The 15,522-nt window shown below is 41.2% G+C and overlaps 2 protein-coding genes across 2 annotated transcripts in view; one reads left to right on the top strand and one right to left on the bottom strand.

The window, feature by feature from the left end:
• The window catches only part of LOC149233535 (Zinc finger, C3HC4 type (RING finger) family protein), a 357,687-nt gene that overhangs the window by 64,051 nt on the left and 278,114 nt on the right, over nt 1-15,522 (bottom strand). The window lies entirely within an intron of this gene.
• LOC149233536 (uncharacterized) lies at nt 12,394-13,720 on the top strand. The gene is made up of 2 exons (XM_089376755.1): nt 12,394-12,786; nt 12,947-13,720. Exons 1-2 carry the CDS (start codon nt 12,429-12,431, stop codon nt 13,591-13,593), a joined length of 1,005 nt encoding a protein of 334 aa, XP_089232881.1. The 5' UTR covers nt 12,394-12,428; the 3' UTR covers nt 13,594-13,720.

Here is a 15,522-nt window from a genome sequence, read left to right on the forward strand (position 1 = left end):
TGTAACGACCAAAAGTCATATACAGAGCGCAAAAATATTTAAAATACTTCATAAACAAAGACATCCATTGTAGGATAGTAATTGTAAATTGTATATTGTATAAAATAATGAATGTAGGATGATTACAAATGAGAATGAGGGTCCTGTATATATAGCCAGGTAAGTACCCTTTCAAAAACAAACATGTCTCTAAGACATGCCTTTTCATTATTAACTAACCATTAGTTAATTTACTTATTATTTATTATGATATTTATATTATTATGATTATTATTTATTATCTATTTTTATTTATTTTTACATAATTTATGTTCATAACAAAGGCCTGGTATACGTGAAATCACTAAGAATGACATATCAATGATGCAAAGATAGTGATTTCAAGAGCCCTTCATAGGAGAGACTCAGAAGATAGAGCTTACTAATCAATGAATGAATTGAATTGATTTACAATGAGCAGTGAAGCTCAATAAATAATACAAAAGTATTTAAAGAAACAACAAGTTTCTACTAGGAAATAAAAATAGCAAGTTTCTACTAAGAAACTGCTAATAAGATCACAGACGATCTTATCTACATAAATGAGCATTAAATACTAGGATAGCATTATTTTAATACCCTCCCTTAATGCTCAATCTATTTACAACACCTATAGACCCTCCGAATTTTACAAACTTATTAGGACCAAGGGGCTTGGTGAAGATTTCGGCTCGCTGCTTCGTTGTGGGAACATACAGAAATTGAATGGATTCGTCTTCAACAAGCTGTCGAATGTAGTGACAATGAGTTTCCACATGCTTTGTTCGTTCATGGAAGACTGAATTCTTGGCGAGTTTGAGCACTCCCGGATTACCACAGAACAAGGGAGTAGGACCTGCCTGGGAAACATGCATATCCGCAAGCATACGTCGAAGCCAAACTGCCTCACAAGATGCCTTAATTGCTCCTCGATACTCTGCTTCTGTCGAGGAGAGAGTCACTGCCTACTACTTCTTACTAGTCCATGTGACAGCACCAAATCCCAGACTAAACACATACCCAGTTGTAGATTTACGGTCATCAACCGAACCTGCCCAGTCGGATTCTGTGTAACCATTGAGTGTAGGATCTGAACTCCGAGTGTACAAAAGTCCATAATCAGGAGAGCCACTCACATAACGCAGCACACGCTTCGCTGCTATCCAATGATCAGCGTTAGCAGCTGAAATGAAGCGGGAAATGTAGCTCACTGCAAAACTGATATCAAGTCTAGTGGGAGTAAGGTAGATGAGGCTACCCACTAATTTCCTGAATAAAGTTTCATCCACAAGTGGGGAGGATGGCTGAGCTGAAAGTTTGAGCCCTGGTTCCATAGGAGTCGTGGCAGGTTTGCAACCCTGCATTTTGAACCTATCCACAAGATTTCTGGCATACTTGGACTGAGAGAGAAAGATGTTGTTCGAGCTCTGCCAGACTTCAAACCCCAAACAGTAATGAAGAAGTCCCAAATCTGTCATATCAAAAGTGTTGCACAAATCCTGTTTGATCCTAAGCATCAAATGTGTTGAACTGCCAATAATGATAAGGTCATCCACATAGACAACTACAAACAAAATATCATCACCAGTACGTTTGATATATAAGTTTGCATTAGATGGACTCTGTTGAAAGCCATGATCTATTAGGTACTTATCAATTTTCATGTACCGAGCCCGAGGGGCTAGTTTCAGACCATAGAGTGCTTTGACTAATCTACAGACTTTTTGTTCTTGACCGGCAACCTTGAATCCTGGAGGTTGTGTCATATAACTTCTTCCTGTAAGTCACCATTCAGAAAAGCACTCTTTGCATCCATCTGATGGACTTTCCAATTGAACTGAGCTGCTAAAGCAAGGATGAGTCATATGGTACTCATCTTGGCTGTAGGAGAAAAGGTATCCTCATAGTCTATGCCTTCCTTCTGTGAAAACCCTCGAGCAACAAGGCAAGCCTTATACTTGTCGAGGGTTCCATCAGCTTTGTATTTCACTTTATACACCCATTTGAAGCTAATGGGCTTCTTCCCTGTAGGAAGATCAGAAAGGTTCCAAGTGTGATTCTTTTGAAGACTCTGGAACTTAGCTTCCATAGCATGTTCCCACTCAGGTATGCCCTTAGCCTCTGAATAGGTTTGAGGTTCAAAAACACTGTGTAAATTAGCCATAAGAGCAAAATTTACTGTAGGCTGATGTTTGCTCTTATTTCTGGAAGTTCTACCTTCAAGGAGCTCATTATCCCGGAGATCACCAATAGATTTAGCCCACCATTTAGGCCGAAGAGTAGAAGAACCAATATCTGGAGTAGGTGGAGGAGGCTCAGGAACAATCGAAGTAGCAACAGGAGGATTATTTTCCAGAGGGAACTCAAGTAGTGCATTATCAAATACTAATGTTGCATCATCCCTCCCATCAGGTGAACCTAACGAAAGAAAAACACTAGGAGGTTGATCCTCAGAACACTGCTCAGAAAGAGAGGACTGAAAGAACCCTCTGTCTTCATCAAATACTGCATCCCGACTAAAGATAAGACCAATGTTGCACGAAGCGGGAGCGAAGTGGAAGCGCGAAGCGGAAGCGCGGAGCGCGGAAGCGTCATTTTCCAAAAATCTAGGAAGCGAAGCGTCCGCGGAAGCGTCTGCTATATATATATATATATATATATATTTATATTTTTTTGCATTTATACTCAAAACAAACATCCCAAATACCAAATTAATTGTAGAAGACATGAAAACATGCATATTTTTGCATAAATCAAGATAGATATGGCATCCATGATTCCATTGTAGTTACTAGTATGTACAACAATCATCTATATTCTAGCTATTACAAACATACATCAAATTTTTAAGCATATTATAAAACATAAAACATTTAAGCATATTATAAAACATAAAACATAGAGCATATTATGATTTATCTAGCAAGTGAGCAACTGTCAACATTTGTCATGTCCAAAATTCAAATAATAATGTTTACAAAATATGTCACTTGGTCACCGCCAAGCCAAAAAGGTTCAAAATTCAAATTCACAAGTCTACAAGTCTAATGAGTAATCTATGACAAAAAGAAGTAGATTGTGAATATATCTACTAATCTCTCCTCCTTCCACCACGAATAGAACGTGATGGCAGGCCTCCACGTGGTGGCAATGAAGAAGATGGTCCCTGTGTAAGTTGTGGCACTGGAACTGATGAAGAAGAACCCCCTGCTGTTGGTGTTGAACAATGGAACCTAGGAACCAAGGGACCAGATGGGGGTGGGGGTGGTGGCATATCAACACGGTCATCGTCATCCTAGAATCGCTCAAAAAATTCATGCAAAAAAAAAAAAAACACTAGTTAACAAAAAAATTAAAAACATGAATTAGAGAAATGCTTTATAAGGGAAAATTGGAAAATTCATACCACAATGGACATACTTGGATAAGAGCATCCTCTAATTGCTCTAGTCGCAACACTCCATCCTCCAAATTGGGCTCCTCTGGATTCTTGTCCCAAGTCAACAAGTCTTTATTAGACTTTGCATCTTCACAGTAATGGGACAACAATCGCAAGTTGTAATGAACATAAACCAAGCTCTCTGCCCGGTCTAAACTCAACCTGTTCCTTTTAACACTGTGGATGAAAGAATAAGAGCTCCAACACCTCTCTGTAGAAGAAGTGTTTACCACCTATGATAGCACCCACAATGCCAAACTCTGTAGAAGTGGAGTAGCCCCTCCATGCATGTTCCACCACTCAAGAGCAGAAAAATGCTCTCGATCTTGAATTGCATGCATGCTCCCAAATGGACCAGTGTTGAGCGTATAGTTGCTCACCTGTCTCCGTACCAATGCAGCCTCCTCATTATCAGGGATTAATCTACTCAATGCAGCCATATATTTTTCGTGAACCTCTCTATCTTGGTGTGGTTTTTTCCTGCTTCCCCCCCCAGGTGCTGGTTTTGAAAGCCATGATGGATGATAGTATTTAGGTGTCAAAACATATGCTAATGCATGCAATGGAATATTTAGCATTTCCCATCGGTTTTGCACCTCTACACGAATATAATTGTACAAGGTGGTATCTCTAGGCTCAACAATGTCTTTAATCTGCCCCAACATGCTATCCATTTGCTCATACACCTCCCCAATTACTGGTCGATCTGAATCTGCAAACTTGATCATGTAATAAATTGGTTTGGTGAATTGCAAAACATATTTAACCTGTGACCAAAAGTAACTGTCAAGAACAGTGTCCTTGACTACATTAGCACCATCTGTGTCAGTGTTAATTCCATCCCATGTTTCAGCACACACCAGATTAGTTAAAGCTTGTCTCACCCTCACTAGCCGCCTAAAGGTGAGGTAATAACTAGCAAATCTTGTCTTTGCAATTTTAAGCAATTGCAACTTGGAGTAAGTGCCATAGAAGTAGTTTACCCTTGTATGCCCTGTGATGAATTTAATGAGCTGCTTCCCTTTCCTGTAAACCTCAGCAATCCACCCACAATCTTTGTGTTTCACAATATCATGCATCAAAAGGTTCAATGTGTGAACCAGGCACCCAGACCAAAAGATGTGTGGATGAGTACGCTCAATAATTTTTCCTGCTGCCTTACAATTTGCTGCATTATCTGTGATCACTTGAACCACATTATTCGGACCAACATCTTTGATTGATTTCAATAGGAGATCTGCAATGTTTTGTGCAGTTGCACTGATGGAGGAGGAGTCATGACATGCAATAAATACTGCACCACTAGAAGAAACACCAAGAACATTTATCAAATGTTGGTTTCTAATATTTGTCCACCCATCTGATACAATGGATACCCCATAATCCACCCACTCATGTGTAAAACGTGTCAAAGCTCTTTGAACCTTAGCTTTTTCTCTTTCTAATAACACTGTTCTAGCTTTCTCATAGTTGGGGGCCTTGTATCCTTTTGGGGCTTCATTGATGGCCTTTACCATGTCATGCCAATAGGGAGAGCGAAGCACATTGAATGGTACACCGCAAGCACAAAGAAAACGGACTATCTTTCCATCCACATCATCCCTCCCAGCAACATTAAGGAAATCCCCTATTGTTTTTCTACCTCCAGAGGTTGCAGAAGTACCATGAGGAGATGGGCAACTACCAAATTTAGAGGTTGCACTTGATTCAGAATGAGTTTTTTGTTTCTTGTTTTTTTGTTGTGCAGCCATCTCTATTTGGATGTATTTTTGTCTTTGTTCACTTGAAATGTTTGGGCAAATGGTTACCCCCACAGAACCATTTTTTTCATCACTGTCCAGCACCCCACAAAGATGCCTCCTCAGACGGGTATATGAACCCGTATATGGTTTTCCTCCATGACAACCATGAGGGCACAAAAATTTGTAAGATCCACCACCCTTTCCCCCTTCAAGTTTGGTCACATAGTTCCACAAGGGATTTGATGTACCTTTCCCATCTTGTGCTTCAGTGTCCCCTTCAAGTTCATCCCCTTCCTCTTCAAACCCTTCCTCCTCATCATACATTGGGTCACTACTATTAGGACCAAGTTCATCCCCTTCCTCTTCCCCTCTATTCCTCACCCTTGCCATCATTAAAACCAAGAGTGGAATGATACATAGAAGCCAAAAGAACACCATCTTGGAATATGGATATAGGTGGTGGACAACCTGTAAATAAAGGAGCAAGTAGAAACAATGGGAAAGAGTAGGAGAGGGAGGAGAAAAATACAATTTTTTTTTCAAAAAAACAAGGGAGTTTGGGGTTTGAACTTACCTCTTTAGCTCTTGTAGATGAAGTCCTCCAAGCTCTTGCTCCAAGCTCCTCCTCCTTCTCCTAGCTCCTCCTTCTTCACTCCTCCAAGCTCTCCTCTCTTCTCCTCTCCTTTCCTCTCTTCTCTTCTCCTCTCCTCTCTTCTCTTCTCCAACTCTCATAAACTCAAAGTGAGAAAATGAGAAGAGAATGGGGGCTTTATTCTTTTCTAAACTCACCCTAAACTCACCCTAACCCACCCCCTCATGCTAAGTTAAGTTAACTTTTAAAAGAAATTAAAAAAAAATTAAGTTCGTTTTTGCTGCCCGCGGGTTGCGTCCGGGTTGCGTGCGCTTCCGGGCGGGTTGCGTGGCGCAACCGGATGCCAGAATCGCCCTCCGAAGCGCGGATCCGGGCCACCGCCACCTAAAAACCAGGAACCATTTTTAAAAAACGGAATCGCGCCACCTGAAATTTGGAATCGCGCTTCGCATCGAGATTCCGGAACGATTCCGTACGGGTCGCGGTTCCGTGTTAGGATCCGGGGGGGGGCGATTCCTGCAACTCTGGATAAGACAATCAGTGTCTAAACCTATCAGCCTATAGGCCTTGTGGTGATCACTGTACCCAATCGTCATGAGTTTCTAGCTTTTGGAATCCAACTTAGATCGCTTAGCAGCTGGAATCCAAACATATGCAACCGAGCCAAACACTTTGAGATCACTGATCTTAGGCTTACGGCCAGACCAAACCTCTTCTAGAGTCTTCCCCTTAACAGCCTGAGTAGGTGATCGATTAAGAAGATAGACAGCAATAAACACTGCCTCAGCCCAAAATTTGTTCGAAACACTCTTGTGTTGTAACATGGAACAAGCCATTTCAACAACCGTACGGTTGCGATGTTTGACAACACTATTCTGCTGAGTATAGGGTGTAGTTAACTGGCGTTTGATGCCATGGGTATCACAAAAGTTGGAGAAAGCAGAAGAACAAAATCCCCCCCCCAGGTTATCTGTCCTGAGAGTTATGATATTGCAGCCAGACTCTTTTTCAACTAAGGACTTAAACTTCTGAAAGATACTAAATACATCAGATTTATGTTTTAGAAAGTACACCCACATCTTTCTACTGAAATCATCTACAATAAGCAAAAAATATTTGCAACCAATAACTAAAGATGTATTCATAGGACCACAAATATCGACATGAATTAACTGGAGTACCTTAGATGCGCGTCAAGATTCTCCATCTTTGAATGAAGAGTGATGTTGCTTGCCAGCTTGACAGGCGCTGCACACTCCCAACTGCTGAGTTTGAATGCCCATATCGTTGATGCCATAGAGTGCTGATGGGAGAAACACGAGCTGCTAGAGCCACTTCTGAAGAATCACCAGTGTCAAGAAGCCTTATATACCATGATCCTCTAAGCCAACAGCAACCGTAAGGCGAGTTTCCTTGTCAATAATGGAGCACTTGTGCGCACTGAACACCACATCAAGCTGAGGAGAGTTCCTCATAATCTGGCTGACAGACAGCAAATTAATTTCCATACAGGAACATAGTACACATTCAGGAAGATGAATGTGCGCCCACCAGACTAGATCTGAACTGTACCTCTGCCAGCCACTATGTACTCTTCACCTTCGTCAAATACCATGGAATCACTGAAAGATGAGAAGTCGATAAACCAGTCACACCTGTAAGAAAAATGATGTGATGCACCAGAGTCAATGTACCAGACAGAGGACAGGGCATGATCTGAGGACCTCTTAGCCATAAAGGCGTAAAAGGCAGATTCCTTTTGCTCGGAATGTTCTGCAACATTCGCTTGCTGATGAGACCCTCCCTGCTTCTTCTGTTCAAAAGCAATTCTCTGTCGGCAATCTTTCTTCATGTGGCCAAACTTGTGACAATAATTACACTGCACATTTTTCTTCTTAATAGGATCAGAAAGCTGAGAAGAACCTGTCTGCTGAAAGGATTGAGAGGACTAATATTTAGTAGCAAAAGCATTTTCTGAGGAGGCTGATGAAGCACCACTACCAAACTATTGTTTCCAATGATCCTACTGCATGAGTTTGGTGCATAACTCCGAAAACTTCAGATCAACATTAGTGGAGGTAATGTTGAGTGTTTCTATGAAGTGCTCATAAGGTTTTGGTACACTTTTCAGAGTGATGACTACCATATCTTCTTCCTCCATGGTCCGAAAAATGGCTTCGAGATGATCTCGAATGTCTTTAACCTTGTTAAGATGTTCCTGTAAAGACATATGTTCATCCATCATGATGGAGAACAATTAATTCTTTAGAAAGAAAGCTCTTCTCTTGTTGGATGTCTCATGCAATTCCTTCAAATGTTGTCAGATTTCAGCAGCTGTCTTGCCTGAAGGAATCTGTGGTAACTGATCATCAGTCACAGAGAGTTTGAGAAGCATAACAACCTCTCGATTTCGATCATCAAACTTTTATTGATCTGCACAAGGTGTACCAGGACTGAGCTCTTTGCCCAAAATGAGTTGGTCAAGACGCCTATATTCAAAAATGGTCAACATTCTATGTTTCCAGATGTTATAATTGGTACCATTAAAGCGCTGACTGCCTTTAGCGAGGCCATCTACACGTTCCCAAGACACAAAAAAAAACAAAGGAGTCTAGCACGGATTTCAATGCAGATGCCAGCTGATCTGGACCTGAGGGGATAAATTATTTTTCCAACCCTCAAGACACTTCTCATCATAAATTTCATATCTTTTACATCACAAGGGGAAAACCCCATCTGAAATAAACCCTCACAAACTACCCATTTCAGTGACACAAATATAATCCAGCAGACCAAGCAATTTGTAATAAATAACCTAACGAAATAGTTAGGATTATTCCCAAATCACTTTTACATAGACTCGATCTATAACACTAGGACTCGCCTAAGATCCCAGTAACAAAATCCATTCCAACTTTCGAGTAACGCTGAAGGAAAACTCTACCAACCATTCGAGATTGGATCGGTGAGACAAAAACCCTCCTAGATTGAAGATCATCACCAAAAAAGTAGGTTTACCTAGGCAATTACATACATGACACAGATCCGCTGAGATTATTCACATCATATACATGCAGAATGGGTTTACATTATAACATGATCCTTAAGCTGATAATGATCGCTGGACGGCAAGAACACATCTATCAGGCGCTATGCCTTTTGCAAAAAACGTGGATGCACTGCTATGGGTCGTTGACACGTCGTGGTCAACACACTACAAACTAATATTCTAAATTAGATCAATTTGGTATCAGAGCACTAAGTTTGCTTTGTGAAAGAAGGATTTAATTTTTTGCAAGTTTATGTCATCCTTACAAGGTTAAAACTCAAAAGAGGTGAGGGAAAGTTGGTTGGAAGCCCTGAAGTTGGGTCAAGGGGAAGAAGAGCAAGGTTGCAACAATCTCCAACACCAATTCAATCTCAAGTTGTAGTTGAGACTCTAGAGATTGTGTCTCATGAAGGAGAACCTACAAACATGACAGAAGATCAGAAGACCTTCAAAAGGGCTTTCTTTGATATGACAGAGATGGGAAATATGTGAAAAGGGATTATAATGAGTGGAGGGGAGTGATGTATGTGACGTCGGCAAGCGAGACCACGAAACCAAAATCGAGATTTCCCATGTAATGCCACTCCTAAAGCTAATAGCCCATAAAGGGGGTCCCACGAGACTAGGATACAAGGTTAACCACCAAATTGGACAAGGAGACGAATACAAACCAAGCCCATTCTTTTTGTTGAATCCCCCCACTAACCCATGCCTAGAAGTGTCCATGGTAAGTAAGAAAAAATAACCAACTACATAACGAAAGCCATACCTCCAGGGTTGGAATGCCCACCTTCAAACATGTGAAGATAGCAGATGGTTGAGGAATCATAACGATTGGCTCAAGTGACGAAGATGGGGGTACATCGAACTATCTGGTGGCTTCAAGGATCTATTGGTTGTCGACTAAGGGCCATCTAGGAGAAAAATTTCTCCTATGGGTGTCTGATCAAGTGCTCAAAATTATGCTCAAAAATCGAAGTGTCAGAATCTTGATAAACTTAGCTTCAAATCGAAGAGGTCGTCATTCAGATTCCAATGGTGTGAACAACACTCAAATCTGAACTCATATACAGAAGTTATAGCAAGTCAAAGTTCAAGTTTGACTTGCTCGCATGCTAGGATTGGATGATGTGGCAAGGTCCTTTAGTGAATGAGGCACCAAGTGGCAAGTTGCCATTGGCCCCCGCATGTCGCAAATCACAATCGCATGCTGGTCGGCGTTAGAAATCGACCGCCGAGCAGGGAAGCATGCAATGCGATAAGGCAAGACGGGAAGGTTTTCAAGAAACGACCGGAGGCACGATGCAATGGATCGCAATCGCAGATTGGCGAAGGGTTGGTGTTACAGAATCGGCCCCCAAAAGGTACTAGGTTGCGATGCGATATTGCAATCATAAACCGCAATGGTGCAAAGTTCTTCATATCATAGTTTTACGAAACGGCCGAACCGAAACGGAAACGGCCGTTTCGTTCCGTTTCAATAGCCTCCACCTTGACCCGGCCCTTGACCCGGCTCGGTTGACCGGGTCAGCTATGACTCGGCCGGGTCATCCAATGACCCGGCCGAGTCATAGCTGACCCGGTCAACCCGGCCGGGTCCCGTCATGACTCGGCCGTACCAATAAAAACCGGCTGTGGCAGCGTATTTACCCAAAAAAAATGACTTTTTTGCTGTTTTTTAATAAAGTTAGTTAGGGTTTGTGGAGCTGAAAGGGTTATTGTGATTTGTTTAATGCTTTTGGGGTCCATTTCCCCTCCCAAACTCTATTTAAGACAGCCAAATGCTCTCATTTCACTCACAGCAGTCTTATGCATTTGAGTGAGAGTCTTCTTTGAGAGTTAGTGAGCAGTTCTTGAGCTTGTTTTGGAGCAGCAGTGAGGAGTCTTGGAGGAGCATTGTAGCTGGAGTGAGGAGCTTCTTGGGCAGCCATTTGGAGCAGCATTGAGGAGCTGATTTTTGGAGCAAGCTTGAGGAGGCAGTTTGTGCCTGGAGGTATTTTTTTCCACCTCTATAAATCTGTTTTTACTTAGTAAATTTTAGGTGCATATCAAGATAGCTTAGAGAGTGTTTTTAGTCAAATAAATGAACATTGAATCAATTTTTATTTTTTTTTTTCATTTTCAGATTGTTTTCCTAGTCAAAAAATGGCACCTAGAGCAAAAGATCATGCTTGGGCATATGTTGAAATGGTTGATGATGAGATGTGTTGCAAGTTTTGCCATAGGAAAATTAAGTCAGGTCCTGGGGGGATTAATAGGCTGAAACAACACTTGGCAGGGATTAAAGGCAATATTACTGCATGTAAATCTAATGAAATTGGGGAGATTAGAAAGAATTTGTTGGAAAGCTTTGAAAAATTTAATGCAGAAAAGACTAGGCAAAAAGAGATACAGGCTGAAATTGGGAGGAAGAGGGAGATACAAAGAATGATGGCTGCCAACCCCCACTATGAGTTTGAGGGTTCTTCCTCTATCCCTCAAACTGATGCATCAAACCCTTTCCGTTATGTTCCTCCCTCTTTTGCTTCTGTTCAAGATAAGGGAAAGGGTAGAATGAAGGGTGATGGGACTATCAAAAGTTTTTTCACTCACTCAGGCTCCTCTCCATCAGATGCACATGGTCCTGAAGTTAGTAAAGGTCTTGCTCAGCCCACTTTAGATGACCATTGGAAGAAAGAATTGAGGGAGACTGCTTGTGACTACATAGCTAGATGGTGGTATGATGCTGATATCCCCTTTAATGCTGCTCATTCACCATATTATGAGCCTATGTTTGAGGCCATACATGCTGCTGGAAAAGGCTTCAAAGGCCCTACTATGCAAGAGCTAAGGGGGTTTCGTTTGCAGAAAGAAATTACATCAATTAATGAGTATTTGCAAGATTTCAAGGAATCATGGGCAAGAACAGGGTGTACCATCATGTCAGATGGATGGACTGATCAAAGAAACCGTACCATCATAAACTTTCTTGTCTTCTGCCCACAGGGAACCATGTTTTTAAAATCAGTTGATGCATCTGATAAGGTAAAAGATGGCCACTTGTTGTTTCAGCTATTGGATGAGGTTATTCAGGATGTGGGGGTGGCTAATGTTGTTCAAATCATCACAGACAATGCCTCTAACTATGTTCTTGCTGGTAGACTGTTAGAGGAAAAACACAAGACCATCTTTTGGACCCCATGCGCTGCACATTGCATAGACCTCATGCTTGAGGATATTGGAAAATTAGATTGGGTCAGAAACACTGTAGATAATGCCAAAAGCATAACAAAATTTATCTACAATCATACACTGGTTTTGAGCCTCATGAGGAAACACACTGGAGGCAAGGATATTATTAGGCCTGCCATCACTAGATTTGCTACACATTTTTTGACATTGCAATCTATGCTTTCCCAACATAGAAACTTGCAAAAGATGTTTTCCAGTGATGATTGGAATCAAAGCAGTTGGTCTAACAAACCAGAAGGCAGAGAATTGAAAAGGAAAGTCCATGATGAAACTTTTTGGAGAAAGGCACCAGAGATTGTGAAGGTTGCTGAGCCACTAGTTAAGGTGTTGCGGTTGGTGGATGGGGAAAGGTTGGCTATGGGCTTCATTTATGAGGCTATGGATCAAGCAAAGGAGCAAATAAAGACAGCATACAAGGATAGAGTGGCAAAGTATGGGCCCATTTGGGCAATCATTGATGAAAGATGGAACAATCAACTCCATCGCCCTATACATGCAGCTGGGTATTTTTTGAACCCACGGTATCATTATAAAGCTAAGGAGTCAGGAGCTTTGAGGGGGGAGGTCAGAGATGGACTGGTTGATTGCATTGAGCGCATGGTCCCATCGGAGTCTGATCAGCTGCTGATACATCAGCAGGTCACATCCTTCAGCAATGCAACAGGTACCTTTGGGAAGAACCTAGCAAAGATTGCAAGAGAAGCAGATGAGCCAGGTAAACAAAAATTTCAATTTTCAATTTCTTAATGGTTTTACTTTTTTTATTAAAGTTTGTTAAATCATTTATAATTTGAAAGTTAGATATAATTTGTAATTTTGTTGAGCTTCAGCCTTCATCTAACTCATAATTCATTACACTCCTATGTTTTTTGCAGCACAATGGTGGGAGGCCTTTGGTGGCCAGTGCCCTGAATTGCAAAGGTTTGCAATTCGTATTTTGAGTCAAACTTGCAGTGCATCTGGGTGTGAGCGCAATTGGTCTGTCTTTGAGAGGATTCACACAAAGAAGAGAAACCGTTTGGAGCAAAAACGGTTGAATGATCTAGTTTTTGTCCAATACAACCTTTGGCTCAGACGGAACCAATTGCTGAACAAAAAACCTGATTCAGATCCCATTGTGTTGGAAGACATTGATCCAACATCAGATTGGGTAGTGGAGAGTCGTCTACCAGAGTTTGATCCTGATGAGGATCTTGATGAAATTGATGTTGAAGATCCACTGCAGCGTGTTCAGTTGAATGCAGATCCCGATCCACCAGCCTCAGTCTCACAGCCAGCTAGTAGGACTCCAGTTGTAGGTGCTTCGCCTTCCTCTGCTCAGCCACGACAGAAGCGCAGCCGCATTTGTACTCTATCTCAGCTTGCATCTGCTGCACAGCCTAGTGGTACTGGCACCACTTCTACAGTTGCAGTTGGAGACGATGATGATGAGGAGGAGCCATGGGGCCCCTTGTCTGACTCTGATGATGATGATCCAGAGATTGGTCGAGATGATCTTGGCTCCTCTGGCAGTAGCTACTAGCCTCCTTGGTTATTTGTATTTTGTTTTGACTCTTGAGTCTTTGATCATGTATGACAGACTACAGTTGACTATGTATTTAGTATTTACTATTGCCATTGGGTACCACCGTACCATTTTGATATAATGGATTGGTTCATGAGCCTACTTTGATCATATGTTGTCTTCCATGTATATTATAATGTTGTGTGTTTGGAAACTTGAATGAAAATCTTTAAAATTATGTTTAAAATATTTAAAATTATGTTTTTTTATAAAAAAATAAATATTTAATGTATTTTTTACAATGACCGAGTCATTGAAATCGAGCCGGCCGAGTCATTACCGAGTCCGAGTCGATCCTCGGCCGAGTCCGAATCTGAGTCCGAGTTGTAAAACATTGGTTCATATACAAAACCTCCATTATCCGTCGAATTGTGAAATGTGATAAGTCCCCGGATGCGAAATGTTTATCAGTTCCAGTTAATAGTCCTGTTGAGTCCACCACATCGCAGTCACACATCATCCGCCATTCACAAGATCATAAGCCCGCAAAACTCCGCCGATTGCGATTTGCGATAAGATAGTCGGTGCCGGCATATTATGGCCGGCCGCGTAGCGAAATTTTCGCCCAGTTAGCAGATTTTCGGAGCTAATTTGTAGGATCATGTCGAGTTTGGAGCAAGTTGTGGAACGAATAGTGGCAAAACAAGGAGAAGTTATAACTTCTTCAGTTTTCCACCAAATTGGATGCAAAAAGAGGCTAAATGGCCATTTTTTAGTATTCTGGACTCATTGGAGCAGGTTTCATAAGCATTTGAGCATTGTAAACACAAATTTTTACACTTTCGAGCATAATAGAGAGGCCCAAGCCATTGGAAGCTAGACCAAGGAGACGTAGCCCAGGAGGGGTGAACTCCCTTATCATGTGCTTGTTGTAATTTGTTTTTGATGATGTTCTGTACATATTTATGATGATGTTCTGTTTCTGGTTTATATTAAATTACTCGTAAATTAACATAAAAACTCTTCATTTCACTTGTAAAAATTGATGAATCCTTAAGCACAATGAAAGCATTTTGTTTATAATCTAAGGAATATCTTAGCACTGTGTTGTCGCACAGAATGTCTAGGCACCACGACAACGGCTTAGATTGGGGGCTGTCACCCTAATCCCCAATCTCTCCGTTTAAGCTGTCTCCCTACAACAGGCTAAGGGGGGTAGACCCTATGGAAAAATGGAATGAAGAAGAACTAGTTGGGAACCAACCAGTTTGAGAGACACAGTGAAGCGATCAAGTACTTGATTAAGATTTAGCAAGACTTAGGATTTTATTAGATTTTAAACGATTGATACCAGTGCCTTACGGAGTCAATGATCTTGCTAGGGAAATTAAGACCAAGTAATCGATTAGCAACTGCTGCTTAGATGAATGACTATCTTATATGAAATGCAGATCCTAAAACTAATGTGAGATGCAAGAATCTTGGTTAATTTTAGTTAAATGCTTACTTAAATGTGAATCCTTCAATCCTTTCTGTGTTGAACCTGATTTCGTAGTAATTGGCAGAGAGAAGATAAGGCAAAGCACACTAAGGTGTAATTAAAGATACCTCTCCCGAAAATCTAACATACCCGGTGCCTCCGGCGCTACAGAGAGTTGTGGCCATGACGACTGCAAGGTCACTGTTTTAAGTACCATTAAATCATGCTTCTCAAGCAAAGATGGATGGATATCTATGTCTCTATCGAGCAAGCTTATGCTTGGAAGTAAATTTTAATTATGCAAAGCTAACTTATATGCAAATGCACCAGATGATGGGATGAAGTTAGACTAGAGGATTAGAAACACTTATGTTGCAAAAGACCTCAATCACCAAAATTAAATGTTCGCTTTATTAGATGAAGACTTAAAATTAAACCCCTGAAGATATTACAATTAGAACACAAGG

This window comes from Pinus tabuliformis, chromosome J (assembly GCF_031772625.1).
Source record: "Pinus tabuliformis cultivar Carrire ecotype Pingquan chromosome J, CPIR1, whole genome shotgun sequence".
Classification (NCBI taxonomy): domain Eukaryota; kingdom Viridiplantae; phylum Streptophyta; class Pinopsida; order Pinales; family Pinaceae; genus Pinus; species Pinus tabuliformis.

Bases quoted from the DNA above. Each gene is read 5' to 3' on its own strand.
- LOC149233536 (XM_089376755.1), top strand. From the start codon at position 12,429: ATGGGCTTCATTTATGAGGCTATGGATCAAGCAAAGGAGCAAATAAAG. The intron at 12,787-12,946 runs GTAAACAAAAAT...TGTTTTTTGCAG, and splicing joins AAGAGAAGCAGATGAGCCAG to CACAATGGTGGGAGGCCTTT.